Source organism: Rutilus rutilus (genome assembly GCF_951802725.1).
Source record: "Rutilus rutilus genome assembly, chromosome: 4".
NCBI classification, from domain to species: Eukaryota; Metazoa; Chordata; class Actinopteri; order Cypriniformes; family Leuciscidae; genus Rutilus; species Rutilus rutilus.
The window spans coordinates 25,322,909-25,334,148 of record NC_140212.1 but is presented as its reverse complement, the minus strand read 5'-3'; the positions used below and the strand labels follow the sequence as shown (position 1 = coordinate 25,334,148).

Sequence of the window (11,240 nt, the reverse complement as noted above, 5' to 3'; positions counted from 1 at the left end):
TAGCAGTAGCTAACTTAGCTATCTTATTATATAGCTAGCAAATACAAGTAAGTTAATGTTAATGCAGCTTAAACATCCTGCCATAGTGGAAAATCAATCAAAATCGATCATCTAATCAATCGACAACAAAGTCAAATTAGTAATTTATAGGTTATATATAGACACAAGCAATAATACATACCCAGATCATCCGATCCGGCGATGTTCTTGTCACGATACCACTGTAGCGCGAGAGCGATGACCCTTCGCAGGGAGCTTGATTGACAGGTGATCTGACCAATCATACTTCGCCATCCGCCATTTTGTCCGACAAAGCAGTCAGGAGAGTTAGTAGATTAACATGGGAGTATTTGAACTTGAAAAACGGAGTGTACTGACATCTTTCCGTGGTTAAAACAACATTCCTTCTTATGTTTGTTCATGTTTATTTGAGGCTATAAATTAATTAGAAGGAAGAGATGATCGGTTCACGAGCATCTTAACTGATGCTCTACAGCGATCTGTCACGACACATTAAAGAGCCACAAAACGGTATTTATTGTTTAAATTTCTTTTAAAAAATGACCAAATTTGAAAGGTGAGACTTTGTTTAATATGTTTAATATCAAACGTAACCGAAAAGTAACCTGGTCTGTTCTGTCTGTCAGCGTGTTGTCAGTCTCCTTTCTGCTCCGCAATGTATTTTTCACTGCGTGAGAACATGGTGTGGCGTGAGAACGGCGTAGCTTGTCGGACATAGCGACAGTAACTAAGGGGGGCGGGTCTTTGTGAACGGTCACGCAAATACGTCCTTGTTGATACTTGGAAAGGAAGGAAAAATGCATCTCTTTGTAATCTGTAACCACGGTGACGTGCCGCCCGGTGTGGCCCTGTTGCGCGGGGACGGCGATTGTGGTTCCGTCCCGGGTTACCATGGTGACGGCTGTGAGATCCCCCCCCCCCCCATTTTTTTTTTTTTTTTTTACAGATCTGCATGATTCACATAGGTCACATTTTCAGGTCGGAAAATCCGGAATTCCGGATTTATCCGGAAAAATCACATCCCTGCTTTATGATGCAACAATGCAAGGGTGCCACACACACACACACACAGATTTTGTGCTTTAATAGATATATGTTTGATTTTGTTCATGAATCTCACCTACATCTGTGCTCTGTTCTTGAACACACTCAGCTTCAGTCTGTGGTTGCATAGGCTGTAAAAGTACGCCAAACAGAATGCAGTTTTTAATGTTGCTTGTTTTATTGTTGCTGTCTGTTTATTTGAATTGTATAGGTTTTTTCTCCAGATATATGCAGACCTCATGTCGTCATGCTCATCGGTCTGTTCCTGCCTGTCTTTCTTTCTTTTAGATGGACCTGGGACCTGTTCTTGATATAAACCAGATGTAATGTAACTTCTTTCAATGTATTGTTGTTCATTAACTGTACCTGTCATTTTTTCAGTTGTGTGTTGACCTCACCTCTTCATTGTCCACCAGTTCCTGACGTTCAGTAAGTTCTTGCACCTATTGTATCTGTTAGTTTTCTTATTATTATTCTTCTTCTTCCCGAATGGGAGTCAATGGCAGCCCTATCAACGGAACATAGGAAAATGATGAAATTTGGTACACTTCTAGTGATGGTAATGAATAGTAATTGGACCAATTTTTGACCCTCTAGGACCAACTCTATAGCGCCACCACCAGTTCAAAAATTCAACATTAAAATGGTTATAACTTTTGAACCCTTTAATCTAGAGACACCTGATTCCTCTCATCATGCTGATCACAACCAATACCTTACATTAAGACTTTTGAAAAGTACAGTATTCAGTTTTTTTGCTACTCCTCCTTCAAATTTTGTCCAATTTTGTCCAAAATTTTGCTCGAGCGAAACAGCATCTGTAGGAACAGTTATAAATAGAGGAACTTAAGGTCATTCGTCAGGACCAGCGTTCAGCATAAGAGGCACCCCAACGAACGCGCATGCAAGTGTTTTTCTGGACTACTCAGTTTTCCTGTCATTTAAGTGTTGTGTTTTAGTCAAGGTAAGGCCATTTTCGATTCTCTGCTTATTTTCAATTTTTAAACTTCACATAATTCTGTATTTGAGTAGACGCGCTGACTACATTAAACAAAAGCCGCGAGTGAAAATTAATATTGCAGTCTAATTTGCACTTAAGCCTTATTTGCTCTCAGCAGTTTCGATTCGGCACATTGTCACGTTATTTGACTTAATTGCCCGAGCGAAACAGCATCTGTAGGAACAGTTATAAATAGAGGAACTTAAGGTCATTCGTCAGGACCAGCGTTCAGCATAAGAGGCACCCCAACGAACGCGCATGCAAGTGTTTTTCTGGACTACTCAGTTTTCCTGTCATTTAAGTGTTGTGTTTTAGTCAAGGTAAGGCCATTTTCGATTCTCTGCTTATTTTCAATTTTTAAACTTCACATAATTCTGTATTTGAGTAGACGCGCTGACTACATTAAACAAAAGCCGCGAGTGAAAATTAATATTGCAGTCTAATTTGCACTTAAGCCTTATTTGCTCTCAGCAGTTTCGATTCGGCACATTGTCACGTTATTTGACTTAATTGCCCGAGCGAAACAGCATCTGTAGGAACAGTTATAAATAGAGGAACTTAAGGTCATTCGTCAGGACCAGCGTTCAGCATAAGAGGCACCCCAACGAACGCGCATGCAAGTGTTTTTCTGGACTACTCAGTTTTCCTGTCATTTAAGTGTTGTGTTTTAGTCAAGGTAAGGCCATTTTCGATTCTCTGCTTATTTTCAATTTTTAAACTTCACATAATTCTGTATTTGAGTAGACGCGCTGACTACATTAAACAAAAGCCGCGAGTGAAAATTAATATTGCAGTCTAATTTGCACTTAAGCCTTATTTGCTCTCAGCAGTTTCGATTCGGCACATTGTCACGTTATTTGACTTAATTGCCCGAGCGAAACAGCTGTACTCACTCAAGCGGTGAAGCATTATCTGTATTACTATGTAATTTGCGCGCTGTCGCGGAAGCGTCAGCGGAAGCGTTCAGCTCTCGTGCTCAGCCTCCTCGTGTGAAGACCGACTCGGGTAAAGACCAGCGACTCTACCTGCGCGACTCCACCGAGCAAGGACACTAGAAAGGCACTTACGTATCTCCTTTTCCCCTCTCCTTCCCTCTCTTATCTTATTGTTGACATTAATCAACATGTGCTTTCAACACATTACTGTGATCTCTCGCCAACGCCCCTTCATCGCGCGCAAAAGACAACGCAATACTGCCAATCTGCGTCCAATTCTCTCATCCTCACACACTCCACTCTCTCTTTCCGTGGGTCTATGGAATTGTCAGTCAGCAGTCAATAAAGCTGACTTCATTCCAGCCTTCGCATCTCATTCTACTCTTAGTATCTTGGGCTTGACTGAGACCTGGATTCGTCCAGAAAACTCAGCAACCCCTGCTGCTCTCTCTAGCAATTTCTCCTTCTCTCACTCCCCTCGCCAGTCTGGGAGAGGTGGGGGAACAGGGCTCCTCGTTTCTAACAATTTCAAATACTCCGCACTCTCTTCTCTATGCAACAACAACTCATTTGAATATCATGCTATTACACTTACAACTCCCATTAAGATCCATATTGTAGTCATTTATCGTCCCCCTGGTCAGCTGGGAAACTTTGTAGATGAGCTGGATGTGCTGCTGTCCACTTTCCCTGAGGACGGCACCCCACTTCTAGTCTTTGGTGACTTCAACATCCATCTCGAAAAGCCGCATGCAACAGACTTCACCTCTCTCCTAGCCTCTTTCGATCTCAAACGACTCATCACCACAGGTACTCACAAATCAGGCAACCAACTGGACCTGGTTTACACACGCAATTGCATCACAGACAACATCCTGGTGAGACCTCTCCATGTTTCAGATCACTTCCTCATTACTTTCAGTCTACATCTCTCTACCCCTTCACCACCAACACCCCCACCAGTCACTTTCAGGCGAAACCTGCGCTCACTTTCTCCCTCCCATCTTTCCTCTGCCGTGTCATCTTCTCTTCCCCCACCCTCACAATTCTCATCTCTGGATGTGAACACAGCAACGGACACCTTATGCTCCACTCTAACCTCTTCTCTAGACATTATCTGCCCTCTCTCCTCCAGGCCAGCACGTGCTACTCCCCCTAACCCCTGGTTATCTGAGGTTCTTCGGGAACACCGGACTGAACTTAGGGCAGCGGAGAGGAAATGGCACAAATCAAAAGACGCATCTGACCTGAGTATGTATCAATCTCTCCTCTCTTCCTTTTCTGTGGATGTTCATGCTGCAAAATCTTCATACTTCCACAACAAGATCAACAGCTCCTCCAACACACGTTCACTCTTCAAGACATTCAACTCTCTCCTCTGCCCACCTCCACCACCACCCTCCTCCTCCTTAACTGCTGACGATTTTGCGAACTTCTTCACCAACAAAACAACATCTATCAGCAGTCAGTTTTCAGCTCCACACACACAGGAACCCAGACTGACCGCTTCCACAGCCAATATCCCACTGTTCTCCTTCTCCTCGCTAACTGAGGAAGAAGTATCTACACTTCTCCTCTCCAGTCATCCTACCACCTGCCCTCTAGACCCCATCCCATCACACCTTCTACAAGCCATCTCTCCGACACTTCTACCATCACTCACACACATAATCAACTCATCCCTCCATACTGGCACCTTCCCTACAGCATTCAAGCAGGCTCGGGTCACTCCACTGCTTAAAAAACCAACACTAAACACATCATCTGTAGAGAATTACAGACCTATCTCCCTCCTACCATTCATTGCGAAGACACTTGAAAGAGCTGTTTTCAACCAAATAACATCCTTTTTGTCTCTAAACAACCAGCTGGATGTCAACCAATCTGGCTTCAAGAAAGGGCATTCAACAGAAACTGCATTACTGTCAGTCACAGAAGCCCTACGGATCGCTAAAGCTGCTTCCAAGTCCTCAGTCCTCATTCTCCTGGATCTGTCTGCTGCCTTCGACACTGTGAATCATCAGATCCTTATGTCCAGCCTCTCATCACTGGGCATCACAGGAACTTCACTCCACTGGTTTGAGTCCTATCTCACAGGTAGGTCCTTCAAGGTCGCATGGAGAGGTGAGGTATCCAGAGCACATCAACTGACCACAGGGGTTCCCCAGGGTTCAGTTCTTGGTCCCCTCCTCTTCTCCATCTACACTACATCACTGGGACACATCATACAGGCACACGGCTTCTCCTACCACTGCTATGCTGATGACACACAGCTCTTCCTCTCGTTTCAACCAGATGATCCCACAGTAGCTGCACGGGTCTCAAGCTGTCTGGCGGACATCTCCACATGGATGAAGGAACATCACCTGCAGCTCAACCTGGCAAAGACTGAGCTTCTCATCCTCCCTGCCAATCCGTCTATACAACACGACTTCACCATCCAGCTAGAGTCATCATCAATCACCCCATCAAGGTCGGTCAGAAATCTCGGAGTAATGCTTGATGACCAGCTGTCCTTCACAGATCACATTTCAAAGACAGCTCGATCATGCAGGTTTGCACTGCACAACATCAGGAAGATCAGGCCTTTCCTAACTCAGCATGCAACACAACTTCTGGTCCAGGCCCTGGTCATTTCTAGGCTTGACTACTGTAATGCTCTTTTGGCCGGACTTCCAGCATGTGCAACAAAACCTCTACAGATGATCCAAAATGCTGCAGCTCGTCTTGTCTTCAACGAGCCCAAGAGGGCCCACGTCACTCCTCTGTTCATCTCTCTGCACTGGCTACCTCTCGCTGCTCGCATCAAGTTCAAGGCATTGACGCTTGCCTACAGATCTATCACAGGCTCAGCTCCCTACTATTTTCACTCACTCCTACGAGTCTACATCCCTACCAGACGCCTACGATCGATCAACGAGCGACGTCTCGTGGTTCCATCACAGAGAGCCACAAAATCACTTTCCAGAACATTCTCATTCACAGCTCCATGCTGGTGGAACGCTCTCCCCGGCCTCATCCGGAATGCAGAATCACTGGCAACATTCAAAAAACAGCTGAAAACCCATCTCTTCCGTGAGCACTTAACCTCATAAAAAAAAAAAAAAAAACCTTTGAAACATCACTTATCAGACTTATGCTACTCTGAATAATGCCTGAACTTTGTATTCTGAGCACTTCTTGCGTTGTTGTTGTTTTTGCCTCTTCATGATGACTCGCTTTATTTAGTCCTAATTTGTAAGTCGCTTTGGATAAAAGCGTCTGCTAAATGACTAAATGTAAAATGTAAAATGCTCAAATGATCTTCAGACCGAGCCGCATAGAAGTACTGTCCCTGATTTTTTTGCTATACTGAAAAAAAAAAAAAGTTATGATGTCGCAAACTTAACGAGGTCGACCCAAAATTGGTTCAGAAGCTATAGCTCGGCCAAACGTTGATCAATCGAAACGAAAATTGGTACAATTCATCGGAAGCATGATCTCAGGTTCCATGCCAAAGTTGGGAACAGCGCCACCTACGGGTCATGAGATATGGAAAATACATATTTTGGCCAATAACTTGTGAAAAGTTTGTCAGAAAATTATAAACTTGGTGTCTATCGATTCCTTAGGTCATGACGAATCCGTGGATATCGATTTTGCCATGATGGGATGTACCACGTGTCCGCCATTTTGAATTTTGTCATAATTTGCAATATCTTTTAAACTATTTGAAATTTCTTCACCAAATTTGGTTTGGATCATCATTAGCATGGCCCGAAGGTACCTGAGAAGTTTGATCACAGCGCCACCTAGTAGAGCCCTGCATTTCAGCCCGAGCCCGACGGGCCCCGACTTTTTTACGCCCCTAGGGCCGGGCTTCGGGCCAATTTTCACGTCATAGTTCACATGCGGTCCGGGCCTCAGGCCTTTTTTGGGTTATCCTTCTTTTTAAATTTTTAGACATTAATTAAAAAAATATGAGAAGTTGACGTCGACGATAGAAGAACAAACCTAGAAAGACATTTAATAACCTCATAACTTTCATAATCTTATAATTACACTGACATATGATTGACATGACAGTCTCACGCACGCAAGCACGCGCACACACAGAAGGTTTCCCGTCAGCGCAACCAACGATTCACCTCACGTGCAAATAATGGAGAATATTAAGAGAAAAATCGCAGAGTGATAGAAGAGAGGACTGGGTTAAAATCTTCCACTGCGGATGCTATTCTTTTTCTCCACGATGCTCTGTAAGAGACTGTTCTAACTTTTCGTTTGATTGGACTTTATTTTCGTTTAACTGTTGGAAACTAGGCTACTGATGTTTTTCGTTTTTCGTTTGATTGGACTTTATTTTCGTTTAACTGTTGGAAACTACTGGAAAAAAGAATGGCCATGTTTTGTGGTGCATTTTTGAGGTAAGATATCCTGCAAGTTTGTTTTTGATTTATTTAATTTAATTTGCTCTATTGCTCATTTCGTTTGCGAGCGCTGTTGCGAGCAGCCTGAGCCTGCCTCAGTATTTCAAAAAAAATTTACTCACTGTGGTTTAATAAATAAACATTAAACTAACTGTCTGTGTGATATGCTTGAAGTGTTTTATATCTATGGATTTTATTGTAGCCAAGTAAAGTATTAGCGTTGATTTGAGAGGCTAAATTGATCAAACATGTTTTACTCGCTGTTGGCTCGGCTGCTTGGTCGTCTTTTTTTTTTTTTTTTTTTTATGCTCCAAACATTTGTCTAAATTAACTTAATAAAGAAACGAAAAGAAAAGAAACATAACTAACAAAACGGACATATTTTAATGGCTGCAAATAGGGCAGGATGCTGCTGTGAAAAAAAAAAAAAAAAAAAAAAAAACCGGTCTCGGGTCGGACTCGGGCTGATAATTCTGATGAGCTGTCGGACACGGGTCGGGCTAGGGCCTGAGCGTCTCGGGCCAGGGCCGGGCTCGGGCCTAGATTTGAGGCCCGTGCAGGGCTCTACCACCTAGTGTTCCAGAGATATCATTGTTTTTTGAAAAAACGCTTAGAACTTTTGCTAACATTGCTTGAAATTTGATTTCTTTATGTCAATATATTCCTTGGCTTATGCCGATTTCAACGATATCTCATGTTATTTTTCAACAATGTGACTGGCCGCCATATTGGAGCGAATGTAAAACAGTTTTTTCGCTACTCCTCCTTCAAAATTTGTCCAAAATTGTCCAAAATTTGCTCAAATTATCTTCGGACCGAGCTGCATAGAAGTACTGTCCCCGATTTTTTTGCTATACTAGAAAAAAAAAAGTTATGATGTCGCAAATTTAACAAGGTCGACCCAAAATTGGTTCAGAGGCTGTAACTTGTGAACAGTTTGTCACAAAATCATAAAAAATTGGTGTCTATCGATTCCTTGCGTCATGTCGAATCCAAGGATATCTATTTTGCCAGGATTGGATGTACCACGTCATAAACCATAAGCTACATTAGCATTAAGCTAGCTTAGCATGCTAATCTGGTTAACATGCTTTTTTGTGCTCATTCTTACACTGAAGCTTCTCCTCTGCAGCTTTGCAATTCACATCCTCTGAGTGGCGCAATGTGCTAAACCATGTGTTACTGATCCTGAGCTGTTCTAGTTGTGGATTCAAATCTTATGTGGCACATGCCCAGACCGCAAGAGATACTGTGGGCTTAAGTGTTGGAAAGGATGTTTCAGTTCCAGACATGATGTCTATCTGAGAAAGAAACTTGATAAATAAAGTATCTGCCACATTTCTATAAAATATCATTTTGAGTTCATTTTCACTAGTACTACTGAAACTGGTGGGTTTTTTTATTTGTTTTTGTTTTTTGGCACAATTGCAGTGATTCATGCAGAGTCACCATGCACACTCCACAATGAATAGCGTATAATCCTTTTGTGACTGTTAAATGTAACTGTTATCATCACCACAAACGCTATTCTGTGCCCTAAAAACTAGCATATTTCATGTCATAAAAGGTCATTGCAAAATCTAGAGAAATGTGAGAGTAGAGGTAGATGTGGCCAGCGGGGGACAGTGTAATCACACGTATCAACTGTACCCCTGATAAAGTTCTATTAGATAACACACTGTTTAGTTGTTCAGTTTTATATGTTAACAGATTAAACGTCGTAATTAGCCACCATAGGACGCAAATGAAAATTTGTGATATTTAAACTGTGTATTATTAATAAATATTGTTCCTACTTTATAATTTTTAACCAGTGTTAACCTCATTTAAATGAAATGAATAAATATAAATGGACCAATAAACAAAAATGTTGCCCAATTGTTATTTTCTTTATTTTTCTTGTGGAAAGTTACCTTTGCATCATTAAAAACGAGTGTATCAACTATTCTCAGTCTACCCTAGTTAGAAATGAATAACTATTTTAGAGTAACTCACCCAACTGTTATAATATCAAAGGTGATCACACACCGCTTCCTCTTTAAATAAGGGGAGAAGACCAAAAGAAACTCTGGGTTTACTGAAGAAAACCTGCTCCTGACCAGATTATGTTCGCAGAGTAAGTTATCATGGTAATTGACTCGGAGTATAAGTTACCTCTCTTTCAGAAACAGGCTTGACTTGCTCTGCTTTCTCGGGTTTGACATACCTCCCATTCTGAAACGGAAAACTCAGAGTTTCCATCATTTCAGGGTTAACATGCTCAGAGTTTTCACTTAACCTCCCTTCTAAAACAGGCCCCAGGGCTCAACCTAAATACATACAAAGTCATAGTTTTGAATTCAAAACCATATATAATAAAACAATGTGTGAACAATAAAAAAACATATCTTCATCAAGAAGTTAACACATGACATTGAGCATGAACTCATTTCAACTGAAAATATCTGAGATACTATCCATTAGTTACATTATTAAACAAACATTAAGGCTAAATTGACTTATTAACCAAGTAGTCAATAGGCTTGTTTGAGATGAGCAAAATCTGCGCAGAACCAATCACCGGTGATCAGCGCGAGATGCACGCCGGTTAGAAATGTGTCCGAGAGCGGTCCGCCTTGCTCTAATGTCATGCTGACATGTCAAAAAACTCTCGCAACTGCAAGGCGCACGTGTCGGATTCTGCAGTCGCGCGCAGTTGCTTTCCACTGACTGCGCTGATCAAAAGCATGATGGAAAACGACTTACTGATGACACAGCTTAATGCTCATTGGTTTAAACAACCGTGATGTATTGTTCTCTTTTAAAATGTTTGATTTTAAAACTCTATCATGTTTTATGTGTATACATTATGTGTGAATATTCCCAAACTATCTGACAGTGCGATCTCTATGGGTTATGCAATGTAATTTTTATAAAAAAAAATATGTCTGTATTAAAGAAAAAAAGATTGATAAACATTGTATTTGGAATGGAATTAAATAAGTAGGCTACTTTGGGTGTCTTGTTCATTATATTTATTTTCGTATAAAAGCAACAGAACTTAAATTCCATCCAGTTTATTAGCAACACTGTGCACGAGCGTGAATCCCGCGATATCCATCTTTGATCTCACAGGTGTCAGATCCACCTCGAGAAGAGAGAACTGTCCATCTTGCCTGTGAATTTTTTTTTTTTTTTTTTTTTTTTCACTCCTCCTCTTACTGCAGCCGCCTACTCCCGCCTACTCTCACAAACATTTACTTTACATATTCATTATATACACATGACTCCTGTAAGTGATAATCCCATTATTTAATCTTAAATTGTTTTTTTTAATGTGCATAAAATATTTCTTACAGATATGGAAAAAGCATCTACTCCAAATGTAACTGGATACATACATCAAGTGGCCGACATAAATTTTTTTTTGATGCACTGTTACAACAAAAAGATTTAATCTCAACCATGATAATCTTCAGGCCTGAACTGCACAGTCAATTTAATCGGTGAAATTGATGATCAGTGAGTCTGTCACAAATGTTATTCTTTTGAAAAGTAGATTCACAATGACCTTTTAGCTCTGAAATAGTTATGCATTCTTAAAAATGGTTCTAAACAATACCAAATTAAAGTTCTTTGACTCATAAAAAATGCAGAACCCTTTTTGGAGCTAAATAAAACAATATTTGTAATTTAAAGCACTAGAACCCAATTGTTATAAAGAATGCTTGTATTTTAGTTTATTCTCATTAATATTAATATCTGTATATCATAAATTTATTTTATTAATAATATTATTTTATATTTTTTCCTTTTTATATTTATTAATATTGGAGATTGTTTCACCTTTCA

The 11,240-nt window shown here is 40.9% G+C and overlaps 2 protein-coding genes across 2 annotated transcripts; both read left to right on the top strand.

The window, feature by feature from the left end:
- The first annotated feature begins 1,883 nt into the window (after positions 1-1,883).
- LOC311289318 (uncharacterized protein) lies at positions 1,884-5,009 on the top strand. Its single transcript, XM_084407186.1, has 2 exons — positions 1,884-4,251; positions 4,869-5,009. The coding sequence occupies exons 1-2, from the start codon at positions 3,189-3,191 to the stop codon at positions 4,952-4,954; spliced, it is 1,149 nt and encodes a 382-aa protein (XP_084263312.1). The 5' UTR covers positions 1,884-3,188; the 3' UTR covers positions 4,955-5,009.
- Positions 4,582-6,095, top strand: LOC311289319 (uncharacterized protein; the record flags this gene model as incomplete). The annotated part of the gene is made up of 2 exons (XM_084407187.1): positions 4,582-5,097; positions 5,296-6,095. Exons 1-2 carry the CDS (start codon positions 5,031-5,033, stop codon positions 6,093-6,095), a joined length of 867 nt encoding a protein of 288 aa, XP_084263313.1. The 5' UTR covers positions 4,582-5,030.
- Between the last annotated feature and the right edge of the window lie 5,145 nt (positions 6,096-11,240).

Bases quoted from the DNA above. Each gene is read 5' to 3' on its own strand.
- LOC311289318 (XM_084407186.1), top strand. From the start codon at position 3,189: ATGTGCTTTCAACACATTACTGTGATCTCTCGCCAACGCCCCTTCATC. The intron at 4,252-4,868 runs GTATGTATCAAT...CTAAACAACCAG, and splicing joins AAAAGACGCATCTGACCTGA to CTGGATGTCAACCAATCTGG.